Genomic DNA, 22,036 nt, shown 5'->3' with positions numbered 1-22,036 from the left:
CTGAGCCATCTCTCCAGCCCCCGAAATTTTATGTTTTGAAGGAGACCCTAGAGCTACAGTTTTCACATGTCCAAGAAAACTCTAAAATAAATTCAATATCTTTGGGTTATTTTCTAAAACTAATTTCAGTTAATTAAGCCGTAAAATATTCTTCAATGTACATGTCATGAAAATCTCATTCTTGAGCTAGCTCATGGTTCCCAGAACTTTAAAAGGCTTTATTGAGAAGTGATTTTTTTAGCAAAAAAAAAAAAAAAGTGGGATATGCATGGCTAAAATCAACAACTAAGGTTTTCAGAAGCCTAGAAGAAGCAATTTGGAAGAATATAACTTTGCTTAAAGGTAGCACCATTTATATATGTTTTTAAAAAACTATATTACAGTTTGGAAGTGGTTAATTCTATATAGTGCAAAAGCTTCTGCTTAGAAACACTGTACAATTGTGTTTATATGCATAATCAGGATGACTTACTTTCTTAACATTTGCTGCTAAAATGGAGAGGTTTCAAAGGCAGAGAAAGGCCTGAGTTTGGTGACATAATTGAAGTAAATATAGGAGACAGTCACTAGAATATTTTTGCACAGGCCCAGTACTGGTGTGATAGTCCCCAGGGCAATGATCAAACTGAGTCTAAGGAAAATAAAGGGGAAATCCTGTAGCAGGACCCCCATGGAACTGAGAAGAGGGTTCTTAGGCGTGAAGACCATTCGCAGGAGAGATATGTAACTGAATATGTAGACCGGGTACAGCCAACCCGACTTGTACACGGAGTGGTGCCCAGCCACACGCAGCATTTCTACAGTGTCTGACCACGTGAGGAAGCTTTGCAGGAACAGCTGGGCTCGGACATCTCTGTGAGACATTGTCCTCAGGATTCCAGAGTGAAATGAGGGCTCCAGTGGCCCCACCAGTGCTGTCATGTAGTGGTGGTGGGACTGGGACATCACAGTGGGCTTGGCTGCCTGGGCAGATTCAGGATTTCCACCACCATGTACCACCTGTTCTGTCACAGTTTTTATCTGTTGCAAAGAGGTTATATGGATGTCATTGTCTTCGTGACCTGAAAAACATCAATTAATTTACATTTTAAGCATTTCTTTAATCTAAAAATTTTTACTTTACTTGTTACTAAACTGAGTTCGATGGCAACCTAATATCCCAGTATGGAAGGAGGACATGGAGGCTGAAGGATGACAAAATGTAGGCTAATCTAGGATACATAGCGAGACCCTGTCTCAAGAACAGACAATGTAGCAGATAGATAGATGACTGATGATTGATAGATAGATGGATAATAGATAGATAGATAGATAGATAGATAGATAGATAGATGATAGATGGATAGATAGATAGATAGATAGATAGATAGATAGATAGATAAATGGAGGATAGATAGATTGATGATAGATATTTAGGTAGTTAGAGAGACAGACAGACAGATAAAGGTAATATTGATCAGTTGGTAAAAACTCTTGTTTGAGATTGAGGCAAGACTGATGACGTGAGTTCAATCCCAAGAACTACCAAAAGTTCTCTGACCTCCAAATGCCCATCTTGGCAAATGCAGGACAGTACAGCAGTGATGATTCATCCTGTTCTGCCAGAGAGTCCAGATACCTGAGTTTGGTTCCCAGCACCTTGTCAGGATGTTCACTGTATCGGCAACTCCAGCTCAAGGGACATTCGGTCCTCTGTTCTCAGTGTGCACCTGCACTCACACATACACACACCTCTCCACAGACACAGACACAGAACGCAACAAAGCTTTCAAATTGTAATTCTTAAAATAGAAGTCTAAATTTTTGACTTGCAGAAAACAATGACTGAGTGACAGACTTTAAAAAGTTCAGAGATTCTTGGCACCTTGGTATTTTTCTTGGATATGAAACCTAAGTTATTTTCACAATTTGACAGAAGAGGCCATTATTGATTACTTATTGGATCCTTGGAGAAAATGAAGAAATGATTACCAGTCCATTTTTACAGTTTTAGAAACTGAAGCCCATGAGGTTAAATAATGCTCAAATTCAGACTCAGTGGCAGAGCTGGAGCCCTCTGCCTGGCTTGCTCAGCTCCAAGTGACAAACTTTTAACGTCATGGCTGCTATTGTCTGCATAGAAGCAAGACAGTGTGTGCTAACTATAAAAGACATGGGTATCAGAACCAAGTGAATGGACAAGTTTACCAGTTCAGGACCGCCCCCTGTAAGATGAAATGGGCTCCCAGGACTGATTCTACCTTAGTTCCCTAGAAGGAGAGTTTAGTGCTCAGAGGGAAACTGTTTGATCCACAGAAAATCATGAAAATAGTTCAGCTGTTCTTCCCCAGGGGCTTTAGGAGCAGTCAACAGGACTGGTCAGCTGAACCATGATGTCTGGGTCATGGGTCATGAGGCTGTATGTTAATCAATATACCTGTCAGATGAATGGGAAGATATCTGATCCTTGCCACAGTGTGTGTGTGTGTGTGTGTGTGTGTGTGTGTGTGTGTGTGTGTGTGCATGTTTGTGTGTGTGCAGATGAATGTGTGTGTACAAGGATGCCTGCATGTGCATGATAGCTGCTAACTTTGGATGTTGTTCCTCCAGTGATGTCCATTGTTTTTTAATACTGGATCTCTCACTGAGAACAGGCTAGCCAGAAATAACCAGAAAATCTATCTGTCTCCACCTCCCCAGTGTTAAGCTCACAAGTACCTACCACAATATCCAATACTTTTACATTTCTCTGAGATTTATTTATTTTATTTGTATGGATATTTTGCCTACATGTGTGTCTCTACACATGTGTATCTGGTGCCTACATAGGCCAGAAGAAACTGGAGCTACAGGTGGTTGTTGGCCACTACATAGGTGCTAAAATCAAACCCCTGTCCTCTGGAAGAGCCGCTAGTGCTCTTACCTGCTGAGCTGTCTCTCTAGCCCCGTGTCCAGATTGAGTGTGGCTTCTGGGGATTGACCTCGGGCACTCATGCATGCTTGCAAGCCTGTTACTGACTGAGCTATCTCCTGGGCCCTATAGCACATCATTTGTCCCACACCTATCCACTTAAGCACCATTTCTGTGTTGCTAAGATTTTATCAGCCTGGCAAAGTTTACCGAGAAAACATTCTGAGAGGTCCTGTTACCTGAGAAGACAGAAGGTAAAGGAGTGTTAGGTGGGGAGGTCTGAAGGGCAACCATGTCAGCAAAAACTTGTTGGGCTGAAAGGGAGAGGAGTGAATTTAATTCATGACTAAGCTACTTAGTGACTAAGTTAAGAGTATTTACTAAGGATTCAACAAACCTCGGTGATTTTTCATATAGTTATTATTTAAAACTTTTAAGGTTAAACTGAGTGTTTTTTAAATACAAAGATTAAGTGTTTATTCTCTTGGTTTATATATATATACACATATATGCACTGGGTGTGGTGTGTGCACGTACATGTGTGTGTGTGTGTGTGTGTGTGTGTGCACGTGCGTGCGCGCACACAGACGTAGAAGCCAGAGTTTGACTTTAGGGGCCTTCCTCAATTGTTGTTCATTTTCTTCCTTTTTAAAAATAAAATGTGATTATTTTTTTTTCTCTTTTTTTGAAAATAGATTGTTTTTACATAATATACCCTTATTACAATTTCTTCTCCTTCTATTCTTCCCAGTTCCTCTTCATTTTTCCTTCCATTCAGATCTACTCCCTTTCTGTGTCTCATTAGAAAACAAACAGGATTTTCAGGGATAATAATATAATACAATAAGACAAAACAAAAACCAATACATTGGAGTTGGACAAGACAAATAAAGGCAAAGAGCCCAAGAGAAGACAAAAGAATCAGAGACCCACTCATTCACACACCCAGGAATCACATAAAAACACTAAACTGGGAGCTATAATATATACTCGGAGGACCTGGTGCAGACCTCTGTGGGCCCTGTGCTTGCTGTTCTGGTCTCTGTGAGTTCACACAAGCTCTATTCAGTTGATTTAGAGGGCCTTCTTCTCCTGGAGTCCTCTGTGACTCTTATACTTTTTCAGCCTTGTCTTCTGTGGGGTTCCCCAATTCCTGAGGAGAGGAGTTTAGTGGAGACTTCCCATTTAGGGCTGAGTGTTCCAAGGTCTCTCTCTCTCTCTCTGAATAATATCTGGATGTGGGTCTTTGTATTTGTTCTCATCTGCTGCAGGAAGAAACTTCTCTGATTATGGCTGAGCAACTACTTTAGTGACCAAGACAGATACTAGATAGCCCAGTAACCTAGGGTAAAACCAAACACTACTGTTTGGGGGGCAGGGGGGAAGGAGTAATAAAATGACTCCTAAAGACATTCTGCTATGCTGTGGGATGTCGTTCTGTGTGCTGTAAATATGTATTGCTCTGATTGGCTGATAAATAAAATGCTGATTGGCTACTAGCTAGGCAGGAAGTATAGGTGGGCAAACAGATGAGGAGAATTCTGGGAAGAGGAAAGAAGGAGTGAGGAGTCACCAGCCAGACACAGAGGAAGCAAGATGACAAGGCAGAATTAAGAAAAGGTGCCAAGCCATATGGCTAAACATAAATAAAAATTATGGGTTAATTTAAGTGTAAGAGCTAGTCAGTAATAAGCCTGAGCTAATGGCCAAGCAGTTATAATATAAGCTTCTGAGTGATTATTTTATAAGCAGCTGTGGGACCTCAGGTCTGGGCGGACTGGAGAAACTTTCAGCTACACTGCTACACTCATAGATCAGTACCTTCCGCATTCTTTTTTTTAAGGAAAAGTCTCTTACTGAATCTGGAACTCACTGGTTTGCTGAGGCTGGCTGATTATGAGCTTCAGATCTGTCCTTCTCCATACCCCTCCCAGCACTTACCTCAGCACTTCAGTGCCTGGCTTTCTGCTTGGGTGTTAAGGATCCATAAGAAATATTCTAGGACCTTAACCCCTAGGTACCTCTTAACCTACATTAGAAGCCACAATGGCACGAATGGGTATCATTTCACAAACAATACTAAGAGACAGTGATAGTCTATAATGTATTATTTCTATAAAATCCTCTCTTTAAACTCAGGTGCTCACTTCTACATTTTACTTAACTTTAAAGAATTTACTAGAGTGCTGGAGAGATAGCTCAGTTGGTAAAGTACTTGCCATGAAAGCATGCTAACCTGGATTGGACTCAGAACTAATATTTTTTTTTAATTCTGGATATGGAGAGGTGGAGACAGGCAGCAAGGACTCGCTGGCTATCCAGCCTAGCATAGTTATCAAGGTTCAAACCAGTGGGGAATCTCGTTTCAAAAACAGACTGATGGCTTCTGAAAAATGGCACACAAGGTTGACCTCTGGCCTCTAAATGTACAATGCTGTTGGGTAACAGTTTCCTCCAACATTGAAACAGTCATCCTGTAGGGAAGCTCTTAAGTAGGAAGGTAAAGAAAATGGCTTCAGGAAGTCCCTGAAGCTGACCAGATTCACTAGGCTCCTCCCTGCCAAAGTAAACAATGAAAGCTGAGTCCCACTCAGATTAAGGAAGCTGAGTCCCACTCAGATTAAGGAAGCTGAGTCCCACTCAGATTAAGGAAGCTGAGTCACAAAGAAGACTCAGATAAGCTGAGCTACAAGAAAGACTCTGTAGCCAGAGCAGCTACCTGGAAGAGGTTTAGACCAACTGAAGCACCCAGAAAATACCCTCTCCAACCTGTTGAGCAGCCTGGAGGCTGTGCGGTGTGCTCCCAGTTTCCCAGCTTTTGTGAGCTGTTACCCATGCTGGGTTGGGCTATGGTGATGCAGCTGTCTTTGAGTAATTTCTGCTTCTGTAAATAACCCCAGTTAAATTCATTGGTTCACCAAGTTGGACTTTGGTGGTATCCATACTTTGGTCTGTGGTGGGCTCTCTATCTGGGGTGAATAGACCTGTGTGCTGTGTCTCCCTAGAAAAAAAAAGTTGTTTTTTTTTTTCCACGTAGCACATAGACATATATACACACTTGAAAGAATTAAAGGGAAAATCCATTTCTTAGAGTCACCATTTCCTAGAGAATCTCCTTTGCCCACTTAACACACAATGTTATTTGTAAGGAAAACCAAATCTTGAAAGTTGTAAAAAGACAGGGAAGTGCAAAACAAAATAATAATGGGAGATGTAGCACATGAAAGCAGAAGGGGGTCCCTATTTGAGAGGATGAAGGGGACCAGCAAGAGACGGGGAGGGAAGACAGAGAAAGCCGGGGGGGGGGGGTGTATGCTGTGAAAAGAGTGAAGCATGTCAATACAAAAGAAAAAGGGAAAAATGAAAATTCCCTTGCCAGCATTAAGAACAGTATGCACATACCAGCTTGATGACTGATTGCAGACTCAGCTTTGTTTCACGGCCAGGAAGTGGCACATGAACACGTTCTCAATGCTCACTGAGAGTTGCACTATCTCAGAAGAGCTGTCGGACAGAACACTGAGTTCCTAGCTAGTGTTTGGCTTTGAAAAGATCCTAGGAGTCTGTGTATATTTGGTGAAATTGGATCTGGAAACATCACGTGTTATGCCAGCTCAATGGAGACTAGTTTAGATTCGGGGGTGTCATCCTGATTTCCAGTGTGACTGGCTAGAACTAAAGCAGAGCTCTCTGCCTCCCCGTGGGGTAAAAGAGAGCAGAAGGGGCCAAGAAACTTGTGGGCCATTGCAGTAGACCAGCAGAGGACTACCAAGAACAGAAATACTGCGTTTCCAAGTTAACACTGCTTAAATTTCCTCATACAGCAGGCATTCATTTTCTTGCTGTTGGTTATTTTTTTTGTTTGGGCAAAGCTACATATGTATGAGCAAAATGAACAAAAGATGTAAGCTTAGAGAGCACAATACACTCGCTTCCTGAGAGGCTCAAGGTGCCCTGAACAAACTGAAAACCACAGCAAGTTTGTGTCAGTGGCTGAAACAGGTTCCTGCCTTTACTGTACTAAGTGAACAATTAAAAGGCATTATTTTGATAATATAGGAGCATTTCAGTAGGTAGTCTTTGCCTACTTTACTTCACCATTTACTTGTATTGATTTATTTCTACTTCTCACTTACCCCTCCAATGTCTGTCCAGAGAAAATTGGTAGTGAGACATTTTTAGGTGATATGTATTCCTCTTGCAAAGAAAAGAAGGCAATAAATTATGTAAATAGAATGAAGAATGGTAATAGGGAGGGGTTATGGGGAAGGGGACTTGAAAAGCCAGAAATGAAGCTGAAAGTCCCAAAGGAGACACCCAACTGCCCCCTCTAATCAAACAAGTATCAGAGTACCACATAACTGCTAGGCATGGTGCGCACACTTACAATCCCAGCACTTTGGAGGCTGAGGCAGGAGGATCACCATGAGTTCAAGGACAGTCTGAAAAGCAAATGCTACATATAAAGATTTTTGTCTCAAAAAGTAAAAAAGGCAACCAAATAAACAAAATCATGGCAGCAAGCCTAAGCTAGACTTTAGAAAATTATGAAGCAAACAGCATGGAAATGGACCTCACTGTAATGACTCTGAGTCTCCCATGGTCAAAGCAAGAAGGATAAAATAATACATGATGGTGAAAATAAAAAGGGAAGTACAGTCATCCCATGGGATCGGTTCCTAGGATGTTCATGGGATGCTCTAGTTCATGACAAAAATGATGCAACTTTTGCAAATAAGCTATCTCTATCCTCCTGTAGAGTTTAGATCCTCTCTATACCACCTATGAATATCATACAGCAAGAACGTTCTATGGTTGTTATGATATATATATTTGTAGGGAATGATGAAGAGAAGTCAGTACATGGTCAGTGCAGATGTAATTTTTCTCACCATTTACTTTTTTATATGTGTTCCTGTGTGTGTGTGCGCGTGCGCGAGCACTCTAGCATGTCCATGTGTGCGAAGGCCACTTGACCTTGGATGTCCTGCTCGGGTGCTCTCTACCTTATCTTTTCAGGAAGACTATTTCACTGAACCTGGAGCTAATAGATTCAGCTAGACTGGATAGCCAGCAAATCCTACAGATTCTCTTGTCTCTACTCTCCCAGCTCTGGGATTATAAGGCTTTTTTTTATATAGGAATTCCAGGGGTTTAAACTTAGGTTCCCATGCCTGCACAGCAAGTACATTACCCATAGAGCTCTCACCCCAGACCTTTCAAACATTTTTGATGTAGTGTTGGTGAATCTGTAGATGCAGAAACCACAGATGGTGGAGGAGACAGGGCAACTGTAAATTCTGTGAGGAAACACAGTCGTGGGGGGGGGGCAGGAGCTCCAAATAACCACAGGAGTCAAGGGGAGCCCATCTGAGAAGTGACAGAAGAAAAAGGAACCTGACAGGAAGCAGAAAAATCCTTCAGTTATCAGAAATGAAAAGAGTTGCTGAGAAACTGGAGAAGCAGAATGGAGATACACTGGGGAGCTAACGCTTACCGTTCATCAGTCACAACTCTAAGCTCCTTATTTAAAAAAATCCCAGCCATATGAACAGCATTGTTTTCTCCTGACAATGATGAGTAAACTGAGGTACAGAGAGATTAAGAACTATTTCCAGTGCCACAGAATTGACAGGTAGAAAAAAAAACAGAACTTGTATCCCAATCCCACAAACACTATACAACATTCTCTGAGGTACAGACAGATTAAATAAAACCTTTAGATCCGAGGTTAATGTTTCAGACTTTATTCTAAGTTCAGGAGTAGAAACTTAAAAAAAAAAAAAAAAAAGATCCGAGCCAGAGAAAGACTCACTTAAAGGAGAAAAGAAGGCACTGGCCAAAGAGGACCAGTGACGTCAGCAAAGGGACAATCAACAATAAGATCTCAATTCTCCGGACACAAAGAGTTACTCAGAAAAAAGTAACATTAGCCTTTTAACAGTCTCTAAACTATTTTCTCTGAGAGTAACATGTTCTAAAGAAAAGTAGTCTATGATGACTCAGAACATTGTGAGGAAATGTAGAAAATTAATTGTTATTTTAATATTAAAAAAAAAAAAGGTAGTCACAGCATGTTTCAGTACAGCACTTTTAGAAGACAAGGGAAAAGAAGGCAACACATTGGAGTGTGTGCCGAGGGAAATGACAGGCATCATGATTTGAACACTATAGACTCCTTGAGGGAGGAAAGATAGACAACAATCCAAACTAACAAGTGATGAGGTGTGCCTCCTGCTTCACGAGGCCCCTATAAAGTAGAATGAGTCGATGTCCACAAACACTGACCAGTGTGTGTGTAATCCCTATCACAGTTATGGATGTGTTTACAAACAAAAAGCAGAAATATCTCAACAATGTACTGTTCTCAATTAATTGGAGAAGAACAGAAAATCAGGAAGGTGAAATGACAGTGTGGTTATGGGTAGCCCATGGTGAAAGTCAAAAAGTTTGAGAAATGAGGTTACATGACTGTCTTAACAAAATCATGAGATGATTCCTCATATTTGCCCATCCTCACCACCAAGAAGAATGCTATCTCAGATCCCCAGATGTAATACTGGAGTAGAGACAGTTTATACCCTCCAACAAGAGTCCACAGTGTGCACCTCTTCCCTATTCTGTGATCAGTAGTCAGGGATTCATCTTGGCTGTGTGCATTGGTCTTTGTAGGAATGTTTACATCACAGAATCTGGCATGTTCTATGAATCAGGGGCTGGGAGATGTCTCTTAGCTAAAGAGTTTGCCATACAGGCAGAGGGACCTAAGCATCATATGAAAGGTGGACATAGTGACTCTGATCTGTGATCCCAGTACTGGAGAGGCAGAGACAGGAAAATCTGGAGGGGTCACTGGCCAGTCAGTCTAGCCAAATTGGCAAGTTCTAGGCTTAGTGAGAGACCCTGTCTCAAAAATCTAGGTGTATGACCAACGTAGACATCCTGGCATCGATATACGCATGTGTCTATGTACCATCACACATATGAACCTACACACACACACACACACACACACACACACACACACCCAGAAGTCAGCTTCCTCATTCAAAGTTCTACCCTGGAGAGCAGCTGGTTAAACATTGACCAACATAATATTGGTGGTTCCCAAAACCATGCAAAATTTCCCCAAAAATAATGAGGGGGAGGAGGGAAAAGAGAATGAAGAGGAAGAGAGAGAGAGGGGGGAAGTTGAAGGCGTGAGGGAGATGGCAATGAAGAAAAGGAGTAGCAACTCAAGACAATCAGCCCACCATTGCTTTGGGAAGGACACATGAGCACACATTCCTAACTGTAAAATAGCTGCACCAGTTCCATACAAAAGATGATGCATTGTTATTCGGAAAATGTAGAAACTCCAGTGTCCACTTTCAGTTCCCTGTTAAGCATTTCATGAATCTGCTAATTAAAGCATATGTCATCTCTGGGCTTTAAGCAATGGAAGCTTTGAAGGAATCCTAATCTAAGAATACAACTGGAAGGCTGGAGCTTTGGAGGCCATTTTCTCCACTGCCATTACTTCCCAGATGGATCTAACACTGACCAAGAATTGCCAAAACCTGACACAATGGTGTTTGGAGTAATTGACTCCATTTTTGAATGTTAAGAACGCTTCCTGATCAGAACTTCCTAGCCCCCAGCTTCTCATGCAGGCTGTTCTGGCCTTTTTCCATGGTTAAAATAAAGTTGGAAAATAAGGTTGCCTTACTGTGTATGTAAATACAAAAATCACAATATTGTACATTATAGCATATGTATTTCTAATCATATAAAATGTAAAATAAAATGTGAAGTATTTTTAAGCACATACATAGGCACAATTAATTCTAAATTTGAAGGTTATGTATGCACTTTTAGTATTTCCTGTATTGTTGCAAATCATTGAGGGATTCAAGTGTCTACATACAGACTAGAGTTAGAAATGCTGCTAGGAGCCCAAGCTGAGTGACAAATGGTGACACACAGGAAAACAAGCTGATTCACTGTCTTCTGAGCACTCGTCTCAGCTTTATTTATACATACTCAACAGCACAGCTAGTTAACATCTTCTCAAGTCCCCTAGACCCTGAGTTCCACAGACAAGGCCTCCATCTGTTTTACTCTTGTACCCCATCAGCTGGTAGAATACCCAGCTACCTTACAATGGAACAACAGGTTTGCTAAGTAAAGGATGGGAGGAATGTCCACCCTGGAGTCTGTGAGGACCAGGGAGCAATGAGCATTCTGGGAAAGAAACAACTTACGGTAAGGTACCAAGAAAAGGCATGAAAGCATGGTCCAAAAACAATGCCCCTGACTCAACAGACAAACGCATTCTGGAGTCCTGCATAGGCTCCATCACTTAGATTGGCCCCTGGCCCCGTGCTTACATAGGCTGTAAGACTGAGCCCCCCCCGCATTTTTTTCTTGGTTTTTCAAGACAGGGTTCTCTGTGTAGCTTTGTGCCTTTCCTGGAACTCACTCTGCTTGGCAGCCCAGGCTGGCCTCGAACTCACAGATCTGCCTGGCTCTGCCTCCTGAGTGCTGAGATTAAAGGCGTATGCCATCACTGCCTGGCAAGACTGTGTCTCTTTGAAAGCTCTTGAGGACATCAGGAAAAGCTGGCACTGTGGTCTATTTAGCTCTATGGTAAGAGGAGATGTGGCATGGCTTTGGACCCAGAGAAGAATGACAGCCCCATAGGACTCACCCCCAGCAGCTATCATTCACTGGATTTCAGAGGCCTCTCAGATATGAGTAGCAATGAGGGCCATGGAGCTAGGGAATAAAAGCACTGATGTATTTATTATTCAGAGAAGACTGTAAGCTCATAGAAAGCAGCTTTTATTCACACCCCCAATAATCAACCCATGCATACTCATTGAAACAGGGGCTTGGTGGAAGCAGAGCATAGGAAAAGCAGTGTCCCCAGAGATAGGATCCCACCGTCAATGTGCACACAATGTGTACAGAGAGTGATGGAGAATATGCTCATTGTTCAAACAGCCCTCCCCCTTGTCTAAGGTAGGAACATGTAGACATGGAGACTCAATAACCCAGGCCAGTAATTTTGAACTTGTCTTGGCTAATATAGCTGTGGAAAATGGGGCTTGGTATTTATTGTAAAGAAATACATGTTGAATTCTTTATATCTCTTTACTCTTATCTGTCTCTCTGGAAATCTTAATATCTATTACCAAAATTTCATGCAACTTTCAGTAGTCTTCTGTTGCATACTAAAATTGTTCATGGCTCTTTGCCCACTGAAGAGAAAAGTCACCATTTTGTAACACACTATTAAAAGTATCTATGAAGCCTTAGAGATGGTTCAGGTGATTCAGCACTTGTTTGCAAGCATTAGGACCTGAATTTGACCAACACCAACATACAAATTTGGGGAAGGGTTGGTGCATGCTGATCTTCATATTGGGGAGACAGAGACAGGCAGATCCCTGGGACTTTCTGACAAGTCAGCCTAGCCCAATTAGTGAGCCCCATGCCAGTAAGAGCCCCTGTCTCAAAAACTAAGGTGGGCAGTTCCTGAGGACTGACAGAGAAGACTGAACTCTGGCCTTCAGACACATGCATGCACACATGCACATACATACATACACACACACACACACACACACACACACACACACACACACGCACGCATGCATGCACACACACAAAGCTGACCTAATCAAATGGGGCCTGAACTCAAGGCTATTTAGCACTGATGCCCTGTGTCTGCTGGTATAAGGCTTATACTAGGAGTGTTTGGGGACCTGTCCATACAGTCTAAGCCTGAAAGCCAATGCTTCATTAGGAGATAAAATCAGAAATTTCACTCTACTCTCGCCTACAGTCTGGGAAACGGTGACTTCTTTCTTCAGAAAAGGAAAAAAATCCTAGAACTCTTGAGTTCTGAAACTTCCTTCTCTATAGCAAAGGGCAGTGAGGAAGGAAACGGGCTCATTCTTGGCATAGCCTTGTACACAGTGTTCCTCAGACTCAGCCTTGAGAGCATTGCAAAACCACACATTATGGAAACCCAGCTCACACTGGATGTGCCCATAATGTTTAATAAGCTATTCCTTAAGAAGCAACAAAGAGGAACTCAAAATGCCATTTTATTCAGAAAAATATATCCTGTGCCCTCTTCCTTTTTGTGGGGGTTTCATACATATATGCAATCTAATGTGACTATATTCATCCCCATTTCCCTCTGGTATCCCTGCTTCTTTCCCTCTGACACCATTCTTCTCTCCTGGACCCATATTGGCTTGACTAGTTCAGAAAAATGACACCCCTCCTCTCTTTGTTTCTTTCAACCTCAATATAAAACCTCGTGTTTTATATTCAATTTAGTTAAGGTGGGATGAGCTGCACTCTAAGGAAACGTGGGAGGTATTAAGTCCTTTGAAAATTTGGATCTGGTTTCTCGGAGTTAAAGTGGTATTTGCCATAGTTCCTAATACTCTCTGTCTCATCAGTGGTTTAGGGAGCCTTACAGAGGTTACATGTGGCAAAGTATGTCTCCCTAAGCTTGGATCAGTGAGTACATATGTACTCTCATTTCTTAAATTGACTTTTTCATACATTACATCTTGATTTTATTCTTTCTCCTCCCTCAGTTCCTCTCCACTCCACTTCATGTTCTTTCTTTCTCTCAACTCCCTCCCCCGCAAAAACAAAAATCAAAAGTAAATAAATAACAACAACAACAACAACAACAACAAAACCAATAAGACGAACTACTATAAAACAAAAAGTGCATTTAAAAAAAAAAACTATGGAGTCTGTTTTGTGTTAGCCAACTGATCCTGGGCACAGGACCTGCCCTCAAGTGTAGGTGATACACCCAATGGCATTACATTAGGGAAAACACTCTGCTTTGGGCAGAGGGTATCAATTGTAGATAGCTTCTTGTTTAGGAGTGGGACTTTGTGTCCACTTCCCCTTCTCAGTTCTGGAGTTTTGTCTGGTTTCAACCTGTGCAGGTCTGGAGCATTGCTGTCACAGTCTCTATGAGTTCCTAGGTGCATCGGCCCGGTTGTGTCTGGAAGAGCCCATCTCCTTGGAGTCATCCCCTATCTCTGCCTCTTACACTCTTTCCACCTCCTCTTTGGCATAGATCTCTGAGCCCTGAGGGAAGAGGGCTGACAAACACTACTTACAGCATTTTGTTTTTGTTTGTTTGTTTGTTTGTTTGTTTGTTTCTTGTCTTACTATGTAGTCCATGCTGGCTGTCTTCCTGCTGCACAATCCAAGTGGTCAGAGTATAGCATGCAGCATGCACACCAAGTTTAAAGAGACTTTCTTGGTGGTTTGACTTTTAAGGCACCCCCATACATGTGAAAAGGTGGTTTCTGGTTCATCAGAAATAACCTAAAAGTTCCATGTATATTACCATTGCTATTCCTCTAAGAAATTATGTCTGGGGGCTGAGGATCTAGTTTGATGGTAGAACCCGTGGTTAGTATCTACAAGGACATGGGTTCACTCTGCAGTACAGAAAGAGGAAGAGGAGAGGAAGAGTAAGGAGGAGTGGGGGGAGAGAGTAATTGCATTTTGATAAAACACTATCAGGAAGACATGGCCCAGAAGAACGGTTCCTGTTCTTCCTTCTCTCCCTTCTCTACAAGCTGCTGAAGCTAGGTCATTTCTACTGATCCACCTTTTCTACAGCTGATGTACAGATTTCTCAGCATTATTGAACAAAGTCACACACTGTTGATTAGAAGCAGAAGGAATTATTTCCACAATGTTCTCAACAAGTTGCTCATAAACCTGTTTACACTCTCCCTTGCCTGCATCATCCTTGTTGCCCCCAACATGAGCCCAGGGCTTCCCTAATCGCACATCTCCCTCTAAGCATAGGTATCATTCTCCACACTAAGGGTACGTCCTGTTTCATGAGGAAGTTGTGACGTCAAAGCTGTCGGCTACCCCTGTTTTATTTCTCCCTGCCCCTCTTCTTATTTTCACAATTGAAAGTCACCTAGGAATCTTTAAAAATTACTAGTCCTGTGTAAGAACATTGAATAATAGAATAATTCATAACCTCTAAAAAGTGACCAGGGCTGCCAGGTGATGGCGGTGCACGCCCTTAATCCCAGCACGTGGGAGGCAGAGGCAGGCAGATCTCTGTGTGTTTGAGGCCAGCCTGGTCTACAGAGAAGTTCCAGGAAAGGCATAAAGCTACACAGAGAAACCCTGTCTCTAAAAAACAAAACAAGTTACTAGTACCACAGCCTTACTGCTAAAAATACATGTTAACTATCATTAGATACAGCCTGGGTTTCAAAAACAAAAAAACAAAAAACAAGACCCCTTAATTGATTTTAATATATATCTGAAAATGAGTAACACTGCTTTTAATTCAAGACACAGAGAATCCTCCAGTGAGATTTTCTTTTTTCTGTTTAACAATCTACATGTGTCCAATCTTGTCCCAGAAGTTCTAGTTCAGTCATCTGGGACTGTACTTGGCTCTAATATCTTTAATGTACTCTATTAAGGGGCTTATTTTAATTTTATGTGCTCTCTGTGTGTGTTTGTCATATACACACATGTGTATGAATGCATGTTCCTGAGCACACGCATGCAGAGCACAGAGGAGGATACTGAATATCTATCATATTCTGCCTAAGTCCCCTTAGTCAGAGTTTCTCACTGAATCTGGAGCTAGGCTGGCAGCCATTAAGCCTCTAAGATCCTGCTGCCTCATAGGCCACAGTACTATAGTTACAGACACGAGGAGCCTTCCTGACCCACCAACACTGGGGTTGCAGACACATGGACAGCTATGACCAGCTTTTTATATGGGTGCTGAGGATTTTAACTCATAAGCTCATGCTGGGCAGCAAACGTTCTTACCTACTGGACTATATCCCCAACTCCTGTAGGTGTTTTTTACCTGTTATAGCCATCAGAAAAGTAGAAATACAAGAGAGGCATAAGTTGAAAACCTCTACTGAGTCAAGTAAATTAATGTCTTATCTTACTTAAGTTATTAACTATTTTTGGATTAGCAAATTTGCATCCTATGCAGAATTCAACTTTTTGCTGGCTTGGTTTGGTTTGATTTGATGTTTGGTTTGGTTTGGTTTGGTTTGGTTTTTGGTTTGGTTTGGTTTGGTTTGGTTTGGTTTGGTTTGGAGACAGGGTCTTACTATATAGCCCAGACTGACATGTAACTTAGGATTCTCTTGCCTGAGCCAGTAGGATGCTAGGACTGCAGGAGTAGCCATTAGGTCCAGGGTCAACTTTTCTTCATCAGACTTCATTTGCAAAACAAATTAATAATAATAACTTTCATTTAGAGAAAAAAAAGACTTTTAAGCATAATAGCAAATCCCAAATCAATAAGGAGAATTTGGTAGCCTGATATAAACAAATGAAAAATTCTTTCTAGCAAAACCACCATGGCAAAATTGAGAGGCAAATGATGGCACTGATGCTGCAGCTATGGCAGGCAGAGCTTGGTGTCCCCAATATCCCTGTCACCACCACCCAGTACAAAGAAAAAGACAGTACTTCATTATTCAAAACAAAAAATCACCAATGAAATGAAGCCATGTTGAATACCACTATAATTTTTACAATTGTAAATTCTGAAAGTCATAGATATGCTGCTATTTTGCCTCTGGAACTGGCAAAAACAGAATAAAAGCCAAAGTTGAGAAGGTGAGTGTGAGTGCTGATGCCACTGCTTAGGAATGAGAGCATTCGGGGAGGGAGCAGTTTGGTTGTGCATATTAAAAGCCTAACAATCTTAACGTGGACATTGAATCAGAAATCTGACACGGATGCATGTAACCTAGAGAAATATTCACCTGTGCTGCTGAGGCCCCTGCAGTGCCCAGCGAGGACTGTGAGTCGAGAAGAGGGCACAGAAGGAGTTGGACGAGGGCCCTTGTGAGCTGATTTATTTGAGAACCTTACCCTGCCAACATCATACCTGGCACTGCCTCCGCTCTGCAGAGCGCTGAGGTTTTCCACTCAAATAGCCTGCTGACCTCATCTCCAGCAAGACCTCTCTAAGGCAGCCCAACCACTATTGCCACGCACCACACTGGCTTACCATCCCCTTCTCTAGTTCCCTGGGTGAGCCGTCAGCCTCTGGTAGTCACTGTCTTCTGGCAACATGGTTGCCAAGGAGTCTGGGCATGAACAGATGCTCCAGGTCTTCTGAGGACACTCTGCAGTCATCATCCTGACATCTTTAGGCTCCAGTCCAGAGGTGCTTAACTCTTTCCATTCCTTCGCCTCCCTAAGTGCCTTCTAAGTCCCACACAGAGTGCAGCATCACTTTAAAGCAGACCACCTGTGCTGTGCTCTGCCCGTTACGTGGCTCTCCTTCCTGAATGAAACAGGCATTGCTTGACTAGCCCTAGCCATGCCCTATCCTTCTGTAACAGCAGCGCCTTATAATAGAAGACTTTAAAAAGATTAAATCACAAATCTAGATGCAGAGCAATAGGTGACTTAAACACAACATGAGTCTGCAACATAATGGAACATTATTTGGCCAATAAAAATGGTGGTATAGTCGATAAAAATAACAAGAACAACAAGCCTACCATACACTAGAGGGGGAAAAGAATCACAAAATACGTTCCTTTAATTGAATATGTAACAAAATCCCATCAATTATAAATCTCTAGCTTGCAGAGTTACATTAGTTAATTTTTTTTCCCTTTTAAGACCTCTATCTTATAACTTCTTTAGATGAATGTGTATTGTATGGGAGAAATAAAGCAGTCAAAATGAAAGGGTTCAAAATACTGTAATGAAAAAGTTGCATGGTTTGCAAGAGCCCTGTGCCTCCACCCTGTGTTCTTCATCAGGACAGGCCTGCTAGGCCTGCAGGCTTAGTAGGTGTAGGCACTGAGCAGCAGGAGCCACGATGAGGCTTTGTGTAGGCCTCCTTCTGCCTTTGGATAATACAGAGCCGTGCTTTCCCCAGAGCCAGGTGTATAGAGCGACTGAGCGACTCCAGTCACGGCACTGCTCTACAGGAGACACAGTCTACGGCTCTAAATTAGTGGCCTTCAAGCCTTTGGCAGAAAAATGTGTTATCTCCAGACAGAACTTTATATAAAACATCTTCTAAACAAAAGCCCTGTTGTCTGGCTGAAGCAGGGACTGAGACTGCTTATCTAATTAAACCTCCTCCGTCACTTCCCCTCCCCCCCCTGCCATTTTCACTGAAACAGCAGGCCTTCAAAGTGACAAATTGACAAACTAGTCATAGATGGTTTTAAGAAGGCAACCTCTGTTCCAGCAAAAGCTTTGTTGACTGATGGGGGAACATCAAACCAAGTCACCTTTTTACTTGTCAAGCAAGCCCATGGGTTACATGCATTCTCGACCTCCATGAGGTCCAAGCTTACTCTATGGAGAAAGTTTCCTCTCCATGTTCACCTACAAACCTCTACAAAACAGAGGCCTCTCCCTTGGTCTCTGCTGACCTCTAACCCCTTAGATGACCTGAGTGCTCCTTCACCTGTAGCAACATAATAGTACCTTACACACAGACCCTGGAGCACTTCCACAATATACTGTTAACGTTTTATAACACGGGATCCAACCTGGGCTACAAACTCTACTTAACTGAGTTCTGCTGATAAGACTAAAAACTCCCCCTCAGCCAGGCTGCTGTTGTGTTTATGCTTGCATCTTCCTGTTTCTGTGGGGTTGGGAGAACCTGATAGAGGAAAGGGGGAAGGATCCAATGATAGACATCATTAAGATTCAGGCAATGGAATATCTATTATTAAATCCTGAAGTAAGGAGACCTCTAGAAAAGTTTCCTCTAGAAAAAGTTATCTCAAAAGGAATCTAACTCTGCTAGATTCAGCTTCAGGTCTATTGGTAGGAGAGGACAGTGTGTTGTCCAGTGGAAAGTAATGAACATTATTTGAAATGTCTAAAGCCCAGGCAATATGTTAGCACCTGTACATTCTGGAGCTAAAGGGCTGTGTTTCCAAACTAAACATCCAATCTTCCATTTGCAACTTCTCCAGAAAAGTAAAACTCTGTGGAAGAAGTCAGCATTCCAACTGGCTGAAAAAGAGACAATCCACCCAAAGTACATAAGGCTCATTCCAGATGCTAAGCACAGGGCTAACTTTTTGGAGCTGAGCATGGTGGGTAACCACACATCAAAGACAACTATGCTCAAAGTGGGAATTCTGGGACAGCCACTAGTCTGAACTAAGGAACAGGAATATAGGAGACTCTGAGGATTTGGGCGTGGAAATGAGAACAAGAACAAGATGACTGTTGAATGCAAAGTAGAAATGGTGGATATTCAACTGTCTAGACCCACAAGTAAGAGCGCAGAAGAATCAGCGTGAGTCTTCTCTAAAGTAGAAGCAAGAACAAGATGGTAGAGGATGAAGAGATGGAAGTGTCATCATTAAGAGGAGATTCAGCTAGAAGTGAGAGCCTTGAGCTTTTTATTGTATTCTTGTCATTTGTTTTCATATCTGGACATAGTAGATACTACACATATCTACAAAGTTATCATGTCACAGAGATCCATGTACCAGCAGACTATTCCCATGAAGGTTCATTTTAGATAAAACGCTGCAACTGGAAACCATGCTGTCTTATGACTGGACACCTCAGCATTCTCACCAGTGCATACCTGTAATTTAAGCCCTCAGGTGATGTCTGAACAAAGACAGTAATCAATTAGTGAGAAACGTTTTTAAAGGCCAGCCGATATTTAATTTCAACTTTTCACTTTGTAGGAATATGGTTTGTCTCTGTCTTACTAAAGGTGAACTTTGACTTCCTTATAATCCATAATTTGAAATATGCAATTCTCTAAGATGTAAGTAGGATTTACAGTTATTATACTCATCTTATAGCAAAGGTATTCAAACAAAATGTTTTTGTTACTTCATTGTTTTTTTGTTTTTGTTTTTTTGAGAAAGGGTCTGGCTTCGCAACTCAGGCTGTTTCCAATTCTTTGTCCTCCTTCCTCAGCTGAGAACATAGGTGTGTACCACCAAACCAGGCTCAAATTTATTTTATTCTTCTAAATTTAAGGACTTAAGAACATCTCTAAAATGATATGTCAATAATGTTTTCTTGCTAGAGAAAACATTAAACTTTATTGGTATTAAATAGCTGATATTTTTATAAATCTATAAGCACTACCAATATACAAATAAGTAATAATGACTGGTATCAAAGTATGTTTTAAAATATTTATGTTTAGATACTTTTATTTTCAATCTTCTCTCAGTGATGTTGTCCCTAAGAAACACTGTCATTAAATGTTTCATTAAGTAAAAGAATAGCAGAAAGATAAAAGAGAAACAAAATTTTAATATTCATATTTGAAAGGCTACTTACTTTGTTGACTCCCTCTTAGAGGGTATATCCTGAGTTTCTCAATAATGTCAACCACGATCAGGGAGAATAGAACCAGAGACACTGGCAGGTCAGGTAAGGAATCAGGCACTGAATTAAGTGATCCATTGACATACTTTTGAACCTGTTTTCAGAAATCCATTTAAGCATATTTAATTAGTTTGCTTTATTCATTTTAAATTTTGTCAATAGTCTGCAGACAGTGCTAAATTTATCATAAATATATTTACTGAAAATTAAAAGCTCTGTTTTTAGCTTCTCAGATTTTAACTACAAGGCTTTGAACCATTTCTAAATATACAGTGAAGATTCTCACAAGTGGGATAGTTTTTTATTTAAAGTGCATGCAAAAATACAATAATAAAAGGCTGTGTATATAGCTCAGTTGGTAGAGTACTTGCCTCGTAAAAAGAGGCCTTGGATCCCTGGATTTGATCCTCATTCTGTGTGTGTGTCTGTGTCTGTTTCTGAGTGTATGTGTTTCTGTGTGTGTATGTGGTGGCTTGAAAGAAAATGGCCCCCAAAGGGAGTGGTACTACTGGAGGTGTGGCTTTGTTGAAGTAGGTGTGGTCTTGTTGAAAGAAGTGTGTCACTGTGGGGATGGGCTCTGAGGTCTCTTTTGCTTAAGCTTCAATCAGTGTGACACTTAGACCATTCCATGTTGCCTACAAGATGCAGAACTCTCAGTTACTTCTCCAACATTATGTCTGCCTGCACACTGCCATGCTCCCTGCCATGATGATAACGGACTGAACCTCTGAAACTTTAAGCTAGCCACCCCACTTAAATGTTTTCCTTATAAGAGTTGCTGTGATCATGATGTCTCTTCACAGCAATAGAAACCCTAACCAAGACAGTGTGTGTCTGTGTGTATGTGTATGTGTGTCTGTGTGTGTTTGTCTGTGTATCAGTGTATATCTGTGTGTCTGTGTATGTGTATATGTGTTCCCAGTAAAGGTGAAATGGGCCATTCCTTCCACTTCCACTGCTAAGCAGAGCCCTGACAGTAGCAGGTAATCTCAGCTAAGCTTTCTTCTTCATCTGCTTATGGTATATATAAACAACACAACAAAAAAGCTATGGTGCACCATATTCTTGATGAAATATTGGAAATTTCCTTTCAGAAACAAGACAAAGATGCCTTCATGACCAATTCTATTCAACTTGTCTTGGATATCTTAGACCATCTAATAAATCAAGCAAAAATAAATACAATACATTAAACTGTCTTAAAAACAAAGAAAAAGTAAACATCATTTTTCATAAACTGTATGAGTATATATGGAGAGAATGCTCCCAAATGGTGTATTCTTTTTAACTACTAATGGTGAAAACATAAAAATAAGGTTTTTAAAAGATAAAACCATTAACTGCAATTTAATCAGCATGTCAATTATAAAGCATATTCTAAAATGTATGTGGAAATAGAATGGGCAAAAAATTCTAGAAGAAAAAGAAGCTAGAATGATTGCTCTTCTGGTTCTGTAGAAAACTTATAAAGCTATAAGAATAAGCAGTGAGGTGTGAGTTAGCACAGGATAGACAGCAGTGAGGTGTGAGTTAGCACAGGATAGACAGCAGTGAGGTGTGAGTTAGCACAGGATAGACAACAGTGAGGTGTGAGTTAGCACAGGATAGACAACTGGGCAAAGTGATGAAACAAAACCTTGGGGACAGCCCAGACACAGACAGCAAAGAGGACTCTATTGAAACAAAGGACTGAGTTGTTACAAAATGGTACTCTGCTCATGGGGAAAAAATCTGAATTTGACCCACTCTTACACAACATAG

The 22,036-nt window shown here is 41.4% G+C and overlaps 1 protein-coding gene across 1 annotated transcript in view; it reads right to left on the bottom strand.

Moving 5' to 3' along the window:
• Positions 1–489: 489 nt before the first annotated feature.
• Tmem236 (transmembrane protein 236) overlaps positions 490–22,036 on the bottom strand; it is a 41,900-nt gene continuing 20,353 nt past the window's right edge. The window contains exons 3-4 of the mRNA XM_036187045.1: positions 20,228–20,369; positions 490–1,061 (exon numbers count right to left, since the gene is read on the bottom strand). Coding sequence (XP_036042938.1) covers positions 490–1,061; positions 20,228–20,369 — 714 coding nt within the window. The remainder of the gene's footprint in view (positions 1,062–20,227; positions 20,370–22,036) is intronic.

Source organism: Onychomys torridus, chromosome 5 (genome assembly GCF_903995425.1).
Source record: "Onychomys torridus chromosome 5, mOncTor1.1, whole genome shotgun sequence".
Taxonomy (NCBI): Eukaryota; Metazoa; Chordata; class Mammalia; order Rodentia; family Cricetidae; genus Onychomys; species Onychomys torridus.
The sequence above is the reverse complement of the archived record's forward strand: the minus strand, read 5'-3'. Positions and strand labels throughout refer to the sequence as shown.